The following is a 20,731-nucleotide window of genomic DNA, read 5'->3' as shown; positions in this document are numbered from 1 at the left end:
AAGAATCTTTGAACAGACGCGCTGTGGTGATGGTTTTAAACTGTTATGTTATTGATAATTTTCACTAAAATAAAATACATGTTCCTCCCCTCTTGTCAGTGTGTGCGGTCATGCCTCATTCACCCACTAGTTGTGCTGTAAGAGCTGGGCCGTCTCGGCCTTCTGGGAAAAAAAAGGTCGGAAGGGGTTTTTTTTACTACCAAGCTTACTCAAAACACTAACATTGGTTTCGTAGTTATGTTTCACTAAAAAAACGTGTCGGCAGTGGAAACCGAAGTGAGCAGCAATGCCAAAGAAAAAGAAAAATGGACACAGTCCAAACAGAGTTTCCGCGCAGACAGGCGAGCACCGGAGCGCTCAAAGGGCGAACGGGGGTAGTTCCGCCTGGGTAGACCCTCGGGGTCGGGGGAACCGGGGACCTGTGCTCGCCACTTCCAGCACGGCCAGCCTTACAGGCAAAGACGACATTGTGAAATGCATGCAAGAGATGTTTTCGCACTTGGACCCTGTGGTTATTTACATTGTGCTTTCCGAGGCCGATTTTAAAGGTAAGGCTCGTCTTTGGTGGCTGGCTAACATAATATATACTACATAAACACGTGTCGTTTGTTGTGTTACTAGATGGAGTTAGTAGGAGGCAGTTTGGCTCGCACAGCAGCCATATGTCTATACTATATACTTTGTTGACGCTTGACGTTTCTCTACTTGGTTTGCCAGCGTTAGCTGAATAAATGCTGGCCTAGCAGCAAACGAGGCAGGGTGTCCAAACATTTCATGGCAGTTGCACATTTAGTTGATACTGCTCGTGTTAACTGGCCAGACGTGCATTTAAGCAACTGCATGTTCAGAACAGATGCGTTTGTAATTGTAACATTTTTGTAGTTGTAATAGTTGCGTTGCAGTTTTTACTGAGCATTTTTACCAAGAATTGAATGTCCATAACTTTAAACGGCCCTGTAATGACAAGTTAGCGTGTTCCCACAATGTCCCATCTGGGTTGTGGGAATCTTATATTCTTGTGCTCCCTGGACATTAGTGTCCAGTGTCAGTCAGTTAACTGACCCGTTTTTAGTCAGAATATTTGTTTGACATTCCTATTCGCGTAACATATTGTTCTCTAAATATTTGTATCACTCTGAAATAAATTTTCATTTAATACTTTAATAATATTAGTAATAATGCAGTCTCGGTTGCAATCAAATCAGTGCAAGAATAATGGACTTAAAATCGAATGAAACTAAATCTATTAGGCTTAACATGTTTTGTTTATTATTAAGAAAAATAATCTTTGATGAGCTAAAGGTGATCTCCAACAAAGAAAACAAATGGACTTGACACTGCCTTGCATTGGCCTGCTGTGGCCAAGTTGTGTTGTCCAAAATAGTAGCTGCCACATTTAAAAGGATCCACTCAGAAACTGATTCATTTTCTGCTTTATACTTATCGGTGCACTTGAAGCATATTTTGCAGTCTAACCAATGGACATGCAACAGATATCTGTGAAAGACTGGATAATGGGTTAAATCACAAATGCAGTAAAGTTGGGACTCACTGTTGATCTGCTACACAGAGCATGCTCAGTAAAGCTGGGACTCACTGTTGATCCCCTACACAGAACATGCTCAGTAAAGTCTTCTAGAAGGTGCCGTGATTTTGCCATGCTGATATGATGCTGTGATAATGTCCTGAAAATCCTCACCAAAAAAAGGATACTTAACATGACAAAGTTCTGACATACAAATCAATTTACAGCCTTGTCTCACTGTAACAAAAAATGAAAAATTTAATGTACCAGAAAGATTAAATGTGCCAGCATGTTGTCACATAACCTAAACATTAGAGAGTATACAAAGAAATTTAGGGAACTTATGTTCCTAAAATACTCAAGGTTTAAGTATTATATTATAGCTGTTTGATTTGCCAAGTGCATTTCTGACTTCTTTTCTAGTTTTAGGCTGATGACTGCTATAGGGCCCTATAGACAGAGATTATTGTTAACAGCGTCCAAAAAAAAAGCTTTTTTTTGTACATTATTCATTTTTTGTACATTATAAGTACCGGTAGGTTGTAAAAATTGCTATATAAATATGTTCATCTTTGACTTGTTTTTTTTGTTTAACAAATGTTTTTTGTGTACTTCTAGCTCATTTCCTCTGTACTGCTGTATTGTTTGGACTGCTACCTATTATCAACCCGAGATAAGAGAGGGTGTATAAAATATGAATGTGCTTCAAGGCTACTTTTATAAAAGTAAATGGAGGGTTCACACACAATCATGTGGCTAAAATATTTCTCTTGGCCATTTTGTTTTTTTATGAGGGTGTTTAAAATGATTAATCCTAACATTTCTTCAGTCTTTCAAATAGCTTACATTTGTTTCAATAATTCTCAGATATGTATCTTTGCAATTAAATGTTGTAAAGGGCAGTTTTATTTGCAAAACATTTAAGCCTGCTGGCACCACTGTCTAAACATACAGCCAAATGTCTCACTGGCTAACTCTTTCCTAGCTAATGTAGCTATTTAGCTAACTTCAGGTTAAATTCTAATGTTTATTCATAAATTAACCTGGAAACGGCACTGGCAAATACAATTTTAGAAAACAGCTTGAAAAAGGAATAACTCATCCAATAGTAATAGATTACCTGATAACTTAAGAGTCTGCAGTTTAATCTGTTACCCGGTGTTAGCTCATGACTAAGTTAGCTAGCAGAGAGGCTGCCATGCACACTAACCCCCATGGTGGTCAAAATGTAAAGTGAGAAAATTGCACTTTGTGGTTAAATTCACGTTTTAATGAAAGTTTAAAATGTTGGGTAATTTTGCTTGTGCATAAGGTTTTTCTCTCATAACCTTTCCCCTCCTCACTGAAGTAATGTTTCTCTCCTAGTGGAGAATGCGATGGATGCTCTTCTGGAGTTGTCTGATGCTGCTGAAGGCAAGACCAAGCCTCCTTCTCCGCTCTCAGGCTTTGAGTTGGCTGCTGCTCTCCTCGATCCACGCACCCCTAAGACAGAACCTGCCATGGTAACATCAGAGAGTTCCTCAGCCTCAGAAGCAGCATGTCTCACAGAAGAGCTTGATTCTCTGATCGATCAGGAACTGGAGAATTTAACATCACTACAAAGTCAGCCGAGTGACCGGCCTTCATCACTCTCCGTTCCTCTCTCTTCCTTGTCTCTTCCATCTCAGTCGGTCTTTCCCTCCACTCTTCCTACACAGAACATCCTTACTGGTCATCCAACCTCATCAGTATTTGAGCATTTAGACATGGATAATCAAAATGGGGCCAGTGGAGGCCCCTCCCCAATAAAGGAACTTAGTTTCTGTGCTGCATCTTTGCCCCAAGAGAGCGATGTCTCTGTCGACTTTAGTCACTTGACAGAGGATCCCGAGTCAGATGGTCTGAGGCCTTCTGCCTTTAAGGCATATCGCAGACCTGACCAATTTATGAACACGACAGAAATAACGTCAGCTGTCCCACGTTCTGAGGGCCTACACACCCCAGCTACGATTTGGAACATTCAGGCTCCAGAGTTCCAGCCTCAAGCGGAAGAGCCGACTTTCATCACTCCTGTCATGAAAGCTTCTAATCCTTGGAGCACGTTCTCTGCTGCACAGTGGTTGGCTCCCAGGCCCTTCAGTCAGGCTCCCCTGAAGCCATCAGCCACTGTTCCCAAGTCATGGACCCTCCCACTTCAGAGTCCACTCAGATTGGATGGTCAGGTATTGGTGCTGCTCAGAGGTGCTCCCGGATCGGGCAAAACCACACTTGCCAGGTAAAAATTAGTCATAATTTGGGTTATGTTCTATAGTACAACATCAATTTATGTATGTGCCTAATGAGTAGATTGAGAAGGGTGGAATATTTCCCATCCCCAAAACATGAAAAATGAAAATTTCTCAGGCTTAAAATTGTGGTTCACCTATAGGTTAAATTTAAATAATTAAATAATTATTATCCTAGTCTAGGCACTGAAAACATCCAATCACATTAAATAGCGTTTTTTCTTAAACCCAATTGGTTTAGCATTGTCTTCAAACTTTGGGAAAGCCCTTAAAAATGTATACCACCCACAAACCCTATTGGTGCTTTGGGCTCCATCCCCTCAAGCATTATTTGGTTATGGGTTCCCTGTTTCCATATGTTGTACATAATGTGCATGTAGTCCATGGTGACTTGAACACACAAGCATGGCCCAAGCCTAATACATTAAACCACTGGCCTTTCTTTTTTCTAATACATATTCAGATGTATATCACACACTATCTTAGACTCTTATACCATTTATAGTTATACTCCTGGGAAGTCCAGGGAAGACATAAACCACATATTCCTAGCCTTACTAGAACTATAACAAGTCTTTGGGTTCCCCACAAAATGTCTTTCCACATGTTCTTCACAACCTTCAACACAGTCCTGTACAATATGAGGTTTATATTTACTGTGAATCTGCTCCAACAATAAGAATACAATGCAGCCTTACTATGCATGTGTATATACTAATTCTAAATCTCTTGCTCTATAGTGCAATGTTGGAACAAAATCTGGGTGGGGTGGTGTTGAGTACAGATGAGTACTTTATCCAAAATGGGGTGTATCATTACAATCCAGACTTGCTAGGAGAGGCTCATGCATGGAATCATCGAAGAGGTAAGCAGCACAGGCTTTAAAAATACCTTAAAATGCTGATTTAACAATGAAGTTGGGCAAGTCTTGAAATAGTTCCCTGCTTGAGCCCATGTCTCAGCAACGTTCAAGATGACTAATAATGAATTCTATGAATAACATTGATTGTCGTTTGGTTTCAGCAAGAGAAGCTCTTGAGAATGGATATACACCTATAATTATAGACAACACCAACTTGCAGTGCTGGGAGATGAAGCCATATGTTGCTATGGTAAGCCCTACTTTAAGGACCCTTTTTCCTGCATGATTTATTTATCTATATATATAAAAGGCATTACATTTTGGTAACATAATGCATGTGGAGTTGACTGAATTTAGCTTAAAGGTCTTTAGACTAGGTGACTAAACTTTTGGCATCAGCTGTAAATATATGAGCTTGCCAAATGTATATACATTTATATAAAAACCACACAAGTACACAAGGATTAGGATCTATACAGCCTTCGAACTACCAGCAGTTTAAACTACCAGTAGTTTAAGCCAAACTGTAAATTTGGACTGTATCTTTTCCAGCATTGATTAGAGCTTTTGGCTTTAATTAACTGTATCAGAATTCTTAGGGGTCAAATGTTTACATATACCAAATCAAATTAAACTTTAAATAAGTCTCTTTGCTTTTATTTAGAAAATAAATGTTATGGTAATAATGTACGTGTCCTAGTTGACATTTACCATACATGGTAATTTAATGTGTGTGTAGTCATGGTCTTGGAGTCTTTGTTAAGATGTGTTTAGACTTGGTCAATGTAAAGTTTTGACATCATCAGTAAGCATACGTACTTTGTTGCAGTATATAAAAGGGTTTGACTCTATAAATGAATCCCATGAATATTGTTCCACAAAGTCACAGCATTGAAAGCATATAAGGGGCAGTTCTAACTAACTGGTACCTGTATCAATTTACTAATTCTCACCCCTTACACCCCCTCATCAGTTTAGTTCTTGGCAGTATAGTATGTCCCTTCATTTAGATGTTTTGTTACTGATTTCTCAAACACACACATGCACTCAAAAATGAATCCAATGCACTGACTGTTCACCACCTGTGTTTGTCTCAGGCCCTGAAGCACAAGTATAAAGTGATGTTCCGTGAGCCAGACACATGGTGGAAAACCAAACCCAAAGAATTGGAGAAGTATGGAAAATGCAAACACAAAAAAAGAAGCACAAAGACCACAATTATGCCACAAAGGGAACACAGTCAAATAATAATATAAAAAAAACCTAAAGTGTAATATTATCCACTTTTAAATATTATTATCCAATTCGGCCTGCCCTATGAATTGTAAATATTAAACATGTTTAGTAGTTATGACTCGGCGTCCTGTAGCGTAGGGGAATGCTGATTCTCTGGTGTGAATGTAATGTTGACATCATGGCTGAAAGACCATCCAAAAGCTCATCAGTGGAAGAGCACGGCAGCTAAATCACGAACTAACTGCACTTATGAAGACAGAGGAAACAGCATAAATGTATAATGTGTGCTGTAAAACATACCAAAATGGAATAGACTAAGAAATGAGCAGGGCAGAAACTGCAGCAGTCATCTTTTGGGTTTGTTTAGTTACTCCCCGAGTGTTTTTGAGAATCGGAACCATTGGTTGGAACAGTGTTAAAAATGGCATCATATATAGGGTCTCCTGCACTTTCATCAAGTGTATGCCAAGCATTACAAGTGCAGTCTCTTGGCACCCATACATTTTGATATAACCAAACATTTGAATGAGGTGAAGCTACCCCATCAAAAACAAATGTAACATTGCTAATTAAATTAGCAGACAAATAAGCAAATAATTAATTAATTACTCAATTGCTTAATATAGTCATCTTTCACATTCGCTTAATATAGTCATCTTTCATATATGCTCTCGAACAGCCATATCTGTGTCTCTAAAGCCCCCCATTTGGACAGGATTAGTTTTATGTAGGGACGTGGGGTAATGAAATTATTAGCTCTGTTCCTCACTTTAGTCCCACCCAAATACACCATGTCATGTTTTACAGATGTCACGCCCTCATGTACAGTGCCTTGCGAAAGTATTCACCCCCCTTTACATTTTTCACATTTTGTTACCTCACAACCTGGAATTCAAAGGGAATATTTGAGGGTCTGCATCATTTAATTTACAGACCATGCCTACAATTTTCAACATTTAACATTTTTTTTTATTGTGAAGCAAACAACAAATAGGACAAAATAACTGAAAACATCAGTGTGCATAACTATTCACCCCCGTAAGTCAGTACTTTGTAGAGCCACCTTTTACAGCAATTACAGCTGCAAGTCGCTTTGAATAAGTCTCTATGAGTTTGCCACATCTTGCCACTGGAATTTTTGCCCATTCCTCATGGCAAAACTGCTCCAGCTCCTTCAAGTTAGATGGTTTTCGTTGGTGAACAGCAATCTTCAAGTCTGACCACAGATTCTCAATTGGATTAAGGTCTGGGCTTTGACTAGGCCATTCCAATATGTTTACATGTTTCCTCTTAAACCACTCAAGTGTTGCTTTAGCAGTATGCTTTGGGTCATTGTCCTGTTGGAAGGTAAATCTCCGCCCTAGTCTCAAATCACTGACAGACGTAAACAGGTTTTGCTCAAGAATATCCCTGTATTTAGCACCATTCATCTTCCCCTCAACTCGGACCAGTTTTCCAGTCCCTGCTGCTGAAAAACATCCCCACAGCATGATGCTTCCACCACCATGTTTCACTGTGGGGATGGTGTTCTTGGGGTGATGAGATGTGTTGTGTTTGCACCAGACATAGCGTTTTCCTTGGTGGCCAAAAAGTTCAATTTTGGTTTCATCTGACCACAGTACCTTCCTCCATACAGTTTGGGAGTCTCCCACATGCCTTTTTGCAAACTCGAAACGAGCCTTCCTATTTTTGCCTGTAAGTAAAGGTTTTTTTCTGGCCACTCTTCCATAAAGCCCAGCTCTATGGAGTGTACGGCTTATTGTGGTCATATGGACAGATACTCCCAGTCTCTGCTTGGGAACTCTGCAGCTCCTTCAGGGTTACCTTTGGTCTCTGTGCTGCCTCTCTGATTAATGCCCTCCTTGACCGGGCTGAGAGTTTTGGTGGGCGGCCCTCTCTTGGCAGGTTTGTTGTGGTACCATGTTCTTTCCATTTGATGATGGTGCTCCGGGGGATCATCAGAGATTTGGATATTTTTTTATAACCCAACCCTGACTTATACTTCTCTACAACTTTATCCCTGACTTGCTTGGAGAGCTCCTTGGTCTTCATGGTGTTGTTTGGCTGGCTTAATGGTGTTGCAGCCTCTGGGGCCTTTCAGAAAAGGTGTGTATATACTGACAGATCATGTGACACTTAGATTGCACACAGGTGGCCTTCATTTCACTAAGTATGTGACTTCTGAAGGTAATTGGTTGCACCAGAACTTTTTAGGGGCTTCATAACAAAGGGGGTGAATACATATGCACTTGCCAATTTTCCGTTTTTTATTTTCATATTCTTTATATACATATATTTTTTCCTCATTTCACTTCTAAAACATAGACTATTTTGTGCAGATGCATCACATTCAATTCAGATTAAAAAAACAATACATACAGGTTGTAATGTAGTAAAATAGGGAAAAATCCAAGGGGGGTGAATACTTTTGCAAGGCACTGTAGGTAAAGATACTATAAAGCCTACACAAGCCCTCAGGTTATTTTAAACTGTCTGAATTGCAGTGTCTGAGAATATTTCATAATGCCCTGTGGGATGATTAGTGTATTGGAGCTCCTCTTCTTCTCAAGCATGGAATAGATCAAGGAATAATTTACTTATCAAAGGCAATTTGCTAGGTAAGGCATTCCTTGTAGTTTTAGCTGAATCTACTACAGTGCATCCGGAATGTATTCACAGTGCTTCACGTTTTCCATATTTTATGTTACGGCCTCATTGCAAAATGGATAAAAAAAATTTCCCTCATAATTTCACCCCATTGTGACAAAAGTTTGTTTGTATTGTTTTCTACATAAAGTCACATGTACAGCCTTAAGTCTTTTTGAGTATGATGCTACATGTTTGACACACCTGTTTTTGGCCAATTCTCCCATTCTTTGAAAAAGAAAAAAAAATAAACTTCTCAAGCTCTTTCAGGTTTGATGGGGACCATCATTGCCATTTTCAGATCTCTCCAGAGAGATGTTCAATGGGGTTCAAGTCTGGGCTCTGATTTGGCAACTCAAGAACGGAGTTGTCCCGAAACCACTCCTTTGTCATCTTGGCTATGTGCTTAGGGTTGTTGTTCAGTTGGAAGATGTACCTTCGCCTCAGTCTGGGGCCGCGCTGCTCTGGAGGAGGATTTCTTCAAGGATTTCTCTGTACATGGCTGCATTTTCTTCCTTGACCAGTTCTAGTTCCCCAGTTCCTGCTGCCAAAAAACAGCCCCACAGCATGATGCTGTCACGACCTCTGGGGATGGTATTATTCAGGTGATGAGTGGTGCCTGGTTTCCTCCAGAGATGATTCTCGGCATTCAGGCCAAAGAGTTCAATCTTTGTTTCATCAGACCAGAGAAGTTTGTTTCTCATGGTCTTTGTGTCCTTCAGGTGCCTTTTGGCAAACTGCAAACAGGCTGTCTTCTGCCTTTACTGAGGCTTACGTCTGGCCATTCTACAATACAGGCCTGATTGGTGGAGTACTGAAGAAATGGTTGTCCTGGAAGGCTCTCCTGTCTCCACAGAGCAATTCTCCTCAGATCACTGAGATTGACTGGGCAGTCAGCTCTAGGAAGAGTCCTGGTGGTTACAAACTTCTAACATATATGGATGATTGAGGCCACTGTAGACGTTAAATGCTGCACTATTTTTTTTCTGTACCCTTCCCCAGATACAAACCCTTCCTCAATACAATCATGTGTCAGTGGTCTACAGACAATTCCTTGAAGTTCATGGCTTGGTTTTTGCTTTGACATGTAATATCAAATATGGAAACTTGTGAAGACAGGTGTGTGCCTTTCCAAAACATGTTGAATCAACTGGATTTACCACAGGTGGTCAAACAACTGAATGGAAACAGGAGGCACCCGAGTTCAATTTTCAATGTCATGGAAAATGTGAATACTTATGTACATATACTTATGTACACATATCACTTTGTGATAATGTGTTATTGTGTGTAGAATTTTCAGATTTCAATTTCCATTTTTGAATAGGTCTGTAACATAAAATGTTGAAAAAGTGACGAGTACTTTCCTGACGCACTGTACTTGTGGTCTTTGTAGCCTGCTTATGTTTATAACACAATGTTTTTGTTATTATAAGCAATTATAGTGTTCATATTATAATCTCATTATAATCTGTCATTTTATCAAGATTAATCCTGGGTGAAAAGTGCATAAAAATGGGACATAGTGTGGTAAAATTACATTTACAATTACTACCTCCACATGTACTATTAATTCTGGTGAAATGGAGCTTATGTCACAAGTACAGAGTGCAGAACACAACGTGCCATATTTCTTTAACACAACATTTATGTCAAAGTAACCTAGAACTGTGTCACACTCATGACGGACACAGAGACAGGATCCAGGTGCACGGCTGCTTTAACGCAGAGCACTAAGGAGCTAGAGGCTAAAGGGGATAATATACAAAGCAAAGTGAGGAACCAACATGAGGATATTAATGGCTTGGTATGCTACCTGAGTTGTTGGCAATACTTTTGCAATGTTGTGAAGGCTTCCTGAGTCTATGTAGTGTGTGAGTGAGGACAAACAGGTTAGGTACATTAGCCAATCAGATCTGAGGTGAAGGGGACCCCTGGTGGTTAGGTGTGCGAGGGGCAGCGTAGACGCTGAAAACAGCACACCTTCCTGTGCTGTAAGATGCATATACTACTGTGGAAGATTTACAAGTTTTGTTGCATTTTATACAAAATACATTTTTTATGTAATATAATATTTTGCAATGATATGTGGTGTTTTTGGAATGTAAATGTGCCATATTTTGTCAATTGTGATTTTTACACCCCAATCGAAATTTGTCCTCCGCTTTTAACCCATCTGTGCAGTCAGAACACACACACACACACACACTAGTGATTACTAGGGGGCTGTGGATCACACGTGCCCAGAGCGGTGGGCAGCCCTAGCCCGGCGCCCGGGGAGCAGTTGGGGTTAGGTGACTTGCTCAAGGGCACCTCAGTCATGGCCTCAGGTCTGGGAATTGAACCCATGACCCTCCGGTCACAAGACCAGTTCCCTAACTGCCAGGCCATGACTGCCCCACATGGGCACAGGGAAATTAATAATTTTAGCAAAGTGTTGTGCTGATGGTTAAATATTTTGCTTTTAAACTTTGTCAAAGGATATAGGACCGTCTGGGTCCCAACAACAAATATGATGTTCTGTAGTCAGTTACATGACTAAATGTTTACATGATTGGAAAAGTAAAAAAACCGAACATGCACCTGTGGATTTTGAATAACCAATATTTAAACACTATTGTATACTATAAATAATATTATAATACTCTAAATAGTACTATAAATAATGAAGGTAAGTTTAGGTCAATCTGTATATGTGTGTGTATATATATATATATATATATATATATACTGTTTATATATATTTCTTTTTTAGGCGTTCTAAACATGGAGTAACAAAAGAGAAGATTAGAAGAATGCTGGAGCACCAGGACCGTCATGTCTCCGTCCACAATATCATGTCTTCACAGCCCAAAGTAACAGCCGTCTGTAGTGGGGATGTGCCTCAAACAGACCCAGCGCAGTGAGTGCATCTGGACCTGCAGTACATGAGTCATGATAAAGTACATGTATACAGTTCAGTTCATTATCAAACAGCATTACATGTGTTTAGTATGACTTGGTATTATAGCATATTGGATTTGAAATGAAACGATGATTGTGATGAAACTGCAAAGGTACTATCAATTCCAGGGCATTAAGTGATCTATTAAGTCAGGCATGTCCAAAGTCCAGCCCACCGGCCTAAAATCATAAAATCAATAACATGCGGTCCGTCAGCACTGTTGACAACCGCATAAAATACAAAATACATGCTATTTTATATTTCACCAGATGATTGCAGTAGACCTGGCACAGGCTAGGCTATTAATGTATACAATTAATGACGATCTCCTAAAATTGAAAGCCATGTATTAAAAAGGCTATAATTCTAGTATAATGCTCATCCAGTTTAGGGCTCCTCTTGGTGATCTGATAGAACAGTTGGAGCAAAATGCAACACCAAGGTCACAATTTACAGGAAGCACATATGCTGTCATACTGATATAAATATTATATTGCTCTGTATAGGAGAGTCTGCCAAAAATTGTAAATGTAAATTATTTATCCAGTAAGGATGTGGGACCGTCAAAATAGAAAGTTTACATTCTACACCAATTAGTTTCTGCACCCAGTCAGCTGGAGAATTTCCCAAGCAGCAAATGTCGAAATACTTAAGGGCTGGATTGTATGTGAACCCGTGTTTATTTCTTTCTGTAACAGTCTTCCTCATTAAATTATTTATTTTTCACAGGAAGCTTTTACTGGCAGGCCTATGCCGTCCTGACCTCGTAGGTGACCCTGGGTTTGTTGAACCTGCTGCCCACCTCTCATCTTCCCTGCCCGATGTTTCCTCGGTTGGTGAGAAATGCAGTCTCAGCTCAGTGAACATGGGCGCACAGACTGGGCCGCACAATTCCAAAGAACTCGAAGAATCCTACCTGAACAATTTTACTGAACAAGTTGGAATGCCGCAGGTTGAGCTGTTCGATGGAGCGGATTTGGATTGGGAGCTAGATGCATGTGTTTCACTTTCTCAGAGTTATGACCTAAATAAAGACATAAATGAAGACCCTGGCATGTTGAAAGAGAAGGTCATCGAACAGCCTGTGGCCTTCTCAACGTCCATTGGCCAGCGGGTAAGGAGAGAGAGAGACCACAACAGATTTGCAGATTTGCAGGCTGTTGACAGAGTTGCTACCAGTCAACAGCCTCTGACCTCTGAACTTGGTGACTGCTCAGAAAAGCAAGTCCAACCGGATAATGATGCTAAGGAGGATTGCATTCTTGGTAGTGTTGAATTAAAACCAGAACTACTAGACTTTGTGGGAGACTGGCCAACTAACAGCCTGGAACAGCGTATGCAACGTGAACGAAAGTCAGTGACTCAGACATTGAAAAACCCAGTTCAAACCCTGGAAAACTCTAACGTTGCAGGAGATACCAGTAACCCTTATGATAGGTTGGTAGAGCATTCTGACTGTGTGAGCACCAACAAAACAGAGTTTCAGAAGTTTCTAGATCTTCTTCAAAGAGGTGACAACCACCTTCGCCAAGAAATAAATCAGGACTCTCCAACCTTCAATGAGGACAAGCAGGACCCAGGGATAGAAGGCCACTCTGTACTCCCTGACTGTGTTCTTGACTGGAAATCTGGAAAATCCACTGATCCTGAAAAAGATTGTACTCACCCTCCAAGCCCAGCCAAAGACCCTGAAACAGCCCAGGATGGCCATTCGAACAAAGACAGCAAAAAAGCCAATACAGTCTTAGAGACTCCAATAAATAGTGGGATAGGAGCAGACAACATGGGTTCGGAGGAGAAAGATAAGCCAGGCCTTACTGCTGATACAACACTTTGCTCGGGAGGTATAACGGATCATAATGCTGAGGCCAGCCAGGAGAGATGGAGAGGACACTGTCGCAGGCCCGGAAAGTCCTTCCGACTAGCCCTTACATTTACTAACCAATGCCCAACCTCTGCCAACATATCTGCAGGCTCTCCGGTCCCTTTGCCACAGTTACCCATCATGACGCCTCCACCGGAGTCTCGATCAACATTGCAGACCTGTTCGTCACAGACAGACCCTCAGATCTTTTCCCTGCTGTGGAGAATCAACCACCAGAAATGTCCTGAGCCAGACACCTATTCCAGGGGCATAGTGGTTTTAGAGGGAAACCCTTTAAATTTTGTGCCAGAAACTAACAACGTAAGCAGCTCTGGCCAACAGGAGGTGCCGTACCGTGTATGTCATGAGAAAGGATCACAAGTGGAGGAGAATGACCTGAGAGAATTACCCTTCAAACAGCACAGTCTGGAAATACTCAGCCACCATTTTAAGCATGTCTCCATGGAGACATTGGAGGATCTGTATGAAAAATGTCACCTGGACATGGAGTGGACCATTAACTTGCTGCTGGATTCAGGTGAACAGTTTTATAAACATGATGAGGAAGATGGCTTGGACCCTCTGGCTGAGGTCACTAAGGATTGTCAGGTAACAGGGCGGTTGGCTGAGTCAAAAATAGAGCCCTTGGCAGACTCTGCAATTAATTGGGCTAGCAATGAATCCACAGGCGGAGAGATTGTAGTTCTAGCCACAAGCATTGACTGTAGTTCAAGCCCTGTGGCTGGAGAACATGAAAACAGTGAGCAGAGTGATCTTGGCCAAGCATCAGGAGATGGAGGCACAAATTTAGAGAATCATCTTAAAGGGCAAGTTCAAGATGAGGCAGTTGATGTACTTCAGAGCATGTCCAAAACCTCCATTGTAACCCATCCACATCAATCTGTGGTGGAGTCCAGAAGACAACAAGATATCCTTCTGTTTGATTCTGCAGAGGCAAAGACAGAAAGCCAGCTGGCCCAACAAGAGGAAGTGACATCAGTCTCAAAAAGTGGTCTTTTTGATCCGAATCTGGATAGAGAACTAGCAGAGTGTGTAGATGTAGGAAAAGAGAGAGAAGAGGAAGGTAAAGAGACAAAAGAAGAAACATGTGCCTTAACGGACTCAGAGTCAACAGAGTCACTTCTGGCCATGCTCGAAGAGATGGAACACAGGAAAGAGGACGAGAGAAATAAAAGAGAAAGGGGTCAGGGGAGAACTGGATCTATGGACATTAAAATGCTGGAGTTAAAGCTACCCACAGAACTTGCTTTGCAGCTCACTGAGCTTTTTGGACCTGTGGGTATCTCCCCAGGTAATCAATCCAAAATGTACAAACATCTCCATACTCTAAATCATGTATTGGAAAACAAAGTCATGGGGTAAATTGGTTAGAGATATTGGGTAGATCTACATACTCCAGGTCTGTAAACCTTAAAGCAACAAACTAGACCTGAAAACATTTTATACATCTGTATATGTGCACATGCACATATAAAAAAAAGTGAGCACACTGCAATCTGTAAACAGTCTGTGATGGAAATAACTTTATTTATTGGATTTGAAACAGTTATTGAGTTTGGAATGTCGTTAGTTGAGCATCTAATCTTTCAGTGAGTTTTGATTTCCTAAAATGGGAGAACTGTATAGAAAGATTTCCATCATGATTTCCCTGATATGAGTGTACACCCTAAGAAATTCAATTGCAACTTTTGTATTCATTTTTTTTCATCTCAATCCTAATGTTCTTGGAAGTTTAAAGCCAAAACACTCTCATCCAGTAATGAATATTGACTATATAAAAATTGGCTTCCCTTAAAACAAAAGTGTTATTTTTGAAAGCTTCGATCTGTGTCTGCAGGTGAGTTTTCACCAGAAGATTGCTCAGTGCTGATGGACCTTAACTTTGCCAAACTGCTGCACCAAAAATGGAAGGAAACAATCCAGGTTTAATATACACCTGCCACTCTGTTTACACTCTACTGACTTACATGCGCTTGACCAATCAACATCTAAGAGATTAAAGATGTGCCCCAAAAAAATATTCTACTCATAAATGTAGAGGTTTCATGAGAGAGAACATTACAAGCCAGAGCAAGCTGTGTTACTATACTACAGTGTTACTATACTACAGTGTTACTATGTCTTAAGTGAATTCAGTAAAGGAGCTTGATTACATCATGAATGTGTTATGTACTTTTTTCAAGGAGCAACATAGACAAGCGGCCCTTTCATATCTACTGCAAGAGAGTAAGTTTGTGTACATTAATTTCTGTATATATTTGCATATGTGCTTTTGATTGATGAATAAATGGAAAAGGACATTCTTTTTCCCCAATGACCCCTACTGTTTATGTTTCTGTGGACACCCAGGTTCTGTCCCCTGGGGTGAACCACAGACATCTACGGTTGGCCAGAGGGACCCTGCTGCTCGATTCCTGATTGGTCAGTCAGGAGTCCAGGAATGTTTTCCGTTTATGGACCACTGGAACGTGTCCCAACCACGAGTGTCTCTCAGGGACATCATGATTGAGGAGCAAGTGATGCAGGACAGCTTGCAGAGGGTAACAACACAAAAACATTGAAAACTCTTTTCAAAAGACCTGTCCTTCACCTGTCCTTATGCATATGCCACTGGTGAATGTTCTAAAATTAATTCAGGTACAAATAAAACTAAATGAAAAGTGGTTCTAAACTGTAATAAGTGTGTTTGTGTGTGTTTGTGTTTGTGCATGTGTAGTCCAGGTTAGGTCTGCAGGATTTAGACAAGAAGGATGGGGCAACCATATTAAAGGAGAACCAACTTTTCGATATGTTCCCTACCATTGACCGCCATTTCCTCAGGGACATCTTCACAGATCACAAGTAAGAGATGGAGACTTTTTTTCTGTGAAAATATCTTATCTGGTTGTTAGATTGATGTTTTGCAGTGAATATATTAATGCATGTATAACATTACCATGTAATTTGTCAATATTACAAACCAGAAAAATAACATATGTTAATATTTGTAACATATAAAAATATATCTATAAGATATACCTATTAAAGGATCAGTATATATGACTTTGGACTGTTTCTATAGTTATTCTCTGGAACAAACGGAGCAGTTTTTGCATGCACTGCTGGATGATGGACCCGTCAGAAACGTAGTCGCTCCCAAAATCAGCCCTGATCGCAATGAGGCACAGAGAGCACCTCGTAAAGAGCGGGTAGGAACACACACAGCACACCTCGTAAAGAGTGTATGTACACACACTCACAGCACCTCATAAAGAGAGGGTAGGAACACACACACACACACACACACACACAGCACCTTGTAAAGAGCGGGTAGGAACACACACAGCACACCTCGTAAAGAGTGTAGGTACATACACTCACACACACACAGCACCTCGTAAAGAGAGGGTAGGAACACACACAGCACACCTCGTAAAGAGTGGAGGTACACACACACACACAGCACACCTCGTAAAGAGAGAGTAGGAACACACACAGCACACCTTGTAAAGAGTGTAAGTACACACACTCGCGCACACACACAGCACCTCGTAAAGAAAGGGTAGGAACACACACACACACCCAAGGCTATTTACACTGCAGAAGACGTGGTAAAATGGTGTGCATCAGTTGGTCCTTGTCTTATTGTAACACACACTTTAAGCTGTAATCATTTCTGTTTAGCTGATAAAGGTCCTGGTAGTTATGTGATGGTCTCAATGTGGTCCTCAAAACCACTTAGTGTGGTTCCTCGGGGGAGTAGGACTGGAGCACTCGGTGTTTCCTGGGTACCTGTCCCATCTAGATGAACCTACTGACCCCTCATGTTCTGCGTTCCCAGAAGTGGAAGCAGAAGGACTGGGAGCAGGAAGTGGTGGTGTTCCAGGACACGGAGGACCCGGAGTACGAGGACTTCCGCACAGAAGCCATGCTGCAGTGGCACCGCCAGCAGGAGTGTTTCAGCAAGGCTGCCGAGGCCCACAAACAGGGGCGCAAGGACGTGGCCAGCTTCTACGCCAAGCAGGTCTCACACACACACACACACACACACACACACACACACACACACACACACACACATATCAGTATACTATATACATGCATGGGCTTTGTTCAGCCTGTAGTTCTTTTTAAGGTGACCCATGTCCGACATCAGTCTGAACAGGTGATGTTCCTGAACTGTCTCACGTGCCGCCTCGCTCATCAGAGCTGTCTCACGTGCCTCATCCAGACGTCAGTGTTCAGCATGGAGTCAGCAGAAACAGTTGCTATAGACAACAGTGATCAAAGTGGAGTGTGCATTAAAATGCAGCCTGGTTGTCCGGCCACTGAACTCCTGTTACTGGTTTCTTTCGTTCTGACAACATGGATGTTTGACGAATGTTGAGAGAGATTGAAGTAAACATCCCTTAAATTATGACCTCAATTGAAATTGCCATGTTCACTCTGCCATTCAAACAACAAATCTGTCACGTATGGAGGAAAAGATCAGATTAGTAGTTATACTGAAGCCCCACTGTAACATATACTGTACACACGTTACGATACCATACACACGTTACAATACTGTACACACATTACTATACTGTACACAAACGTTACTATATAGGAAGGGGCTAGTTTCTAGCAGGTCTAATATACAAACACACACACACACACTTCTGTACAGCACATGGCAGCTCCTATCTTACACAAGCTTTAAACACACACACACACACACACACACACACACACCCTCATACAGGCAACACTTGATACTGTAGAGGACATGAACAGCCTAGTAAGACTAATGCAGACGTTTGCTATATAGCTTAAAACATGTATTGTGTGTGTGTGTGTGTGTGTTTGTTTGCAGGGACGCTTACATGGACAGAAGATGCGGGAGGCGCATCATCGCGCGGCAGTGCAGATATTTGAGCGTGTGAACGCCACGCTGCTGCCGCAGAACGTTCTGGATCTCCACGGGTTGCATGTGGATGAAGCCCTCCAGCACCTGCAGCAGGTTCTTACTGACAAGACCTCAGGTACCTGAAACACACGCACACTCAACACTGCTCAAACCGTGTTCTCCGTGTTGATGGCCATGTGTATTATAAAGGAGATGCAGTTTTGAGTTCTGGGCGTGTTTTGATTGCTGTAGCGGCGAGCTGTATAACCGGGTTTCTGTTTCCTGTTAGAGTGGCAGCAGGGTTTGTGCCGCCCACAGCTGTCAGTCATCACAGGAAGAGGCAATCGCAGCCAGGGGGGCGTGGCTCGCATCAGGCCTGCCGTTCTCGACTACCTCCAGAGCCAGCACTACAGGTGTGTGCCCTGCGACTGCCTGCCGACATGCGTGCTGACCTGTTTACGTCTGAATGAAGTCGAGTTCACAGCCCTGCTCTCTCTCGCTCTCTCTCTCTTTCTTTCTCTCTCTCTCTCTCTCTCTCAGGTATTCTGAACCCAAGGTTGGACTCATACTTGTCACTTTGCACTGAACCAGTTGTCCGCTGCTCTTGTGATAAACCAGGACTTTGTCTCCCTGCACAAACGTTGAACTGTCCTCTCATCCTTTTCCACATGACCTATTTTTCATACATTCTCTCTCTCTCTCTCTCTCTCTCTCTCTCTCTCTCTCCCCCCCCCCAAGTAAATATCCTTCAGTATTCATGATCACCACTAAGGTTTCATTCACCTGCCAGCATACCAGTGTATGTATCACATCTGTAAATGTCACTTTTGTATATATTACTGGAATATGTTTACCAAATATATATTTAAAGTAGTGATGACTAATGAAGATATATCGTATATATTTAGATACTTGCATGTTTTAATTCAATTTTTTTTTGTATTCTTCATGTATTTAAAAAAGTAATTTGCATTTGTGGAATACATATGTGAAACTGATTTTATGGGTGTATTAATACTAATGAATGTCCGTGAGCAGTTATGCAAGAGAAAAATGAAATCCAGTCTATTCTAACATTTACATGGTGTTTTGAATGAACACTTCCTGTATTAATACCATACTATTTGAGCATTGAAGAGTTGAACACCGTAATGCCTAATGCCAGTCTAATACTGGACTGGAACATCAAGTTATATTAAGTATATCAGGTATTTAGTTATGTTATGCTTATTTAAATACTCTCAAAAGTTCATATTTGGAAAACACTTGGCCTTTTAAAAATGGAGGATGACTTGTGTCATGTTTTCTTTGATTGTCAAGCAATGGTATTTTGCTCAGCTCTCTCTGGGGTTTTCCTGACACACCAGATTAAACGCATTAGGTGCTTGATATGAGACCAGAAAACCACCCTGCAGGTACTGATCACTGTAAGAGGCTGTACAGAAAAGAGGCGCACGTGTGTGAGGGCGCACGTGTGTGAGTGCGCTTGAGGGTGCACATGTGCGAGGGCCCACGTGAGGGTGCACATGTGTGAGGGCACAGGTGTGTGAGCATGTGTGAGGGCGCACGTGTGCGAGTGCGTGTGAGGGTGCACGTGTGACAGCGCGTGAGTGCATGCGAGGGCGCACGTGTGAGGGTGCATGAGTGCGTTTGAGGGCACACGTGAGTGCATTTGAATATGAGTGAGTGTGTGAGGGCTCACGTGTGTGAGTGTGTGTGAGGGCACACGTGTGTGAGTGCGCGTGAGTGCGTGTATGAGTTATGTTTAATATTTGGCCCAGTATGAACATTTACACATCAGAATGTTTTATCTTTGTATACATTTGATTGTACATATATATAATGTTAAAGCCTTCAATGCTACACTTTTTGTATTGATATGTTAAAGCTGCTATGCTGAACAACATTGTTACTTTGTTTTTAACTCTTGAGAAAAATGGTACCTTGATTTGTATATTTGCATATTTTAAATGTAAAGTATTTTTTGTAATGTTATTTTTTATTAACAAATAAAAAAGATATGCAGTATTGTTCTTAGCATTAACTGTAAGTCAGTGGATCTAGTCCATGCCTGGACTGATGTCATGGACCAGTTTCCCTGTCCATAGAACTGTAAAAAGTGTTTCAATGCTTACTTACCTGACATGGCAATTTTGGATCCGGCTTAATGAAAGTTTGCAGAAAACAGGTCATAGACCTGAGAGATTATTTATATATATTTTAGTCTTGTCATCTACAGTACGCTTCAGAAAACGTTGGTGGGGGAAAATAGAACTCAGCAGCTTTTTGTCTCACATTCCATCTGAAGTCGCAAAGGTCAAGTTTCTCCATGAGGTAAAATACTATCTGAATTAAATGGATGTAGTGCCACTTTAATCCACTAGGGAGTGACAGGTGAGCATTTCTTCACCTACGATATTGGGGGAATGTGGAATAGGTGTCAGCCTCCCCAACTATCCTGAACCTTTCATGCAGTCCCTTTCAGATATTTTGATAGAATGT

The 20,731-nt window shown here is 41.3% G+C and overlaps 1 protein-coding gene across 2 annotated transcripts; it reads left to right on the top strand.

The window, feature by feature from the left end:
* The first annotated feature begins 130 nt into the window (after positions 1 to 130).
* On the top strand, positions 131 to 20,225 carry n4bp2 (NEDD4 binding protein 2). 2 transcript variants are annotated; one of them, XM_077012439.1, is made up of 16 exons: positions 131 to 548; positions 2,891 to 3,779; positions 4,530 to 4,654; positions 4,813 to 4,901; positions 5,749 to 5,825; positions 11,289 to 11,435; positions 12,207 to 12,313; positions 15,200 to 15,285; positions 15,546 to 15,588; positions 15,712 to 15,902; positions 16,079 to 16,203; positions 16,424 to 16,550; positions 17,183 to 17,365; positions 18,197 to 18,365; positions 18,519 to 18,642; positions 18,770 to 20,225. In XM_077012439.1, exons 1-16 carry the CDS (start codon positions 287 to 289, stop codon positions 18,813 to 18,815), a joined length of 2,790 nt encoding a protein of 929 aa, XP_076868554.1. In that variant the 5' UTR covers positions 131 to 286; the 3' UTR covers positions 18,816 to 20,225. The 2 variants fall into 2 exon arrangements, with proteins under 2 accessions (XP_076868554.1, XP_076868544.1); XM_077012429.1 differs by having other exon boundaries at positions 12,207 to 14,653; positions 18,770 to 20,224.
* The last annotated feature ends 506 nt before the right edge of the window (positions 20,226 to 20,731 follow it).

This window comes from Brachyhypopomus gauderio, chromosome 1 (genome assembly GCF_052324685.1).
Source record: "Brachyhypopomus gauderio isolate BG-103 chromosome 1, BGAUD_0.2, whole genome shotgun sequence".
Classification (NCBI taxonomy): Eukaryota; Metazoa; Chordata; class Actinopteri; order Gymnotiformes; family Hypopomidae; genus Brachyhypopomus; species Brachyhypopomus gauderio.
Note: the sequence above shows the minus strand (reverse complement) of the source record. Positions and strands in the feature narration are given on the sequence as shown.

Coding starts and splice junctions, on each gene's coding strand:
- n4bp2 (XM_077012429.1), top strand. CDS start 287: ATGCCAAAGAAAAAGAAAAATGGACACAGTCCAAACAGAGTTTCCGCG. Junction 549..2,890: donor TTCCGAGGCCGATTTTAAAG/GTAAGGCTCGTC, acceptor TTTCTCTCCTAG/TGGAGAATGCGATGGATGCT. Junction 4,902..5,748: donor TGAAGCCATATGTTGCTATG/GTAAGCCCTACT, acceptor TGTTTGTCTCAG/GCCCTGAAGCACAAGTATAA.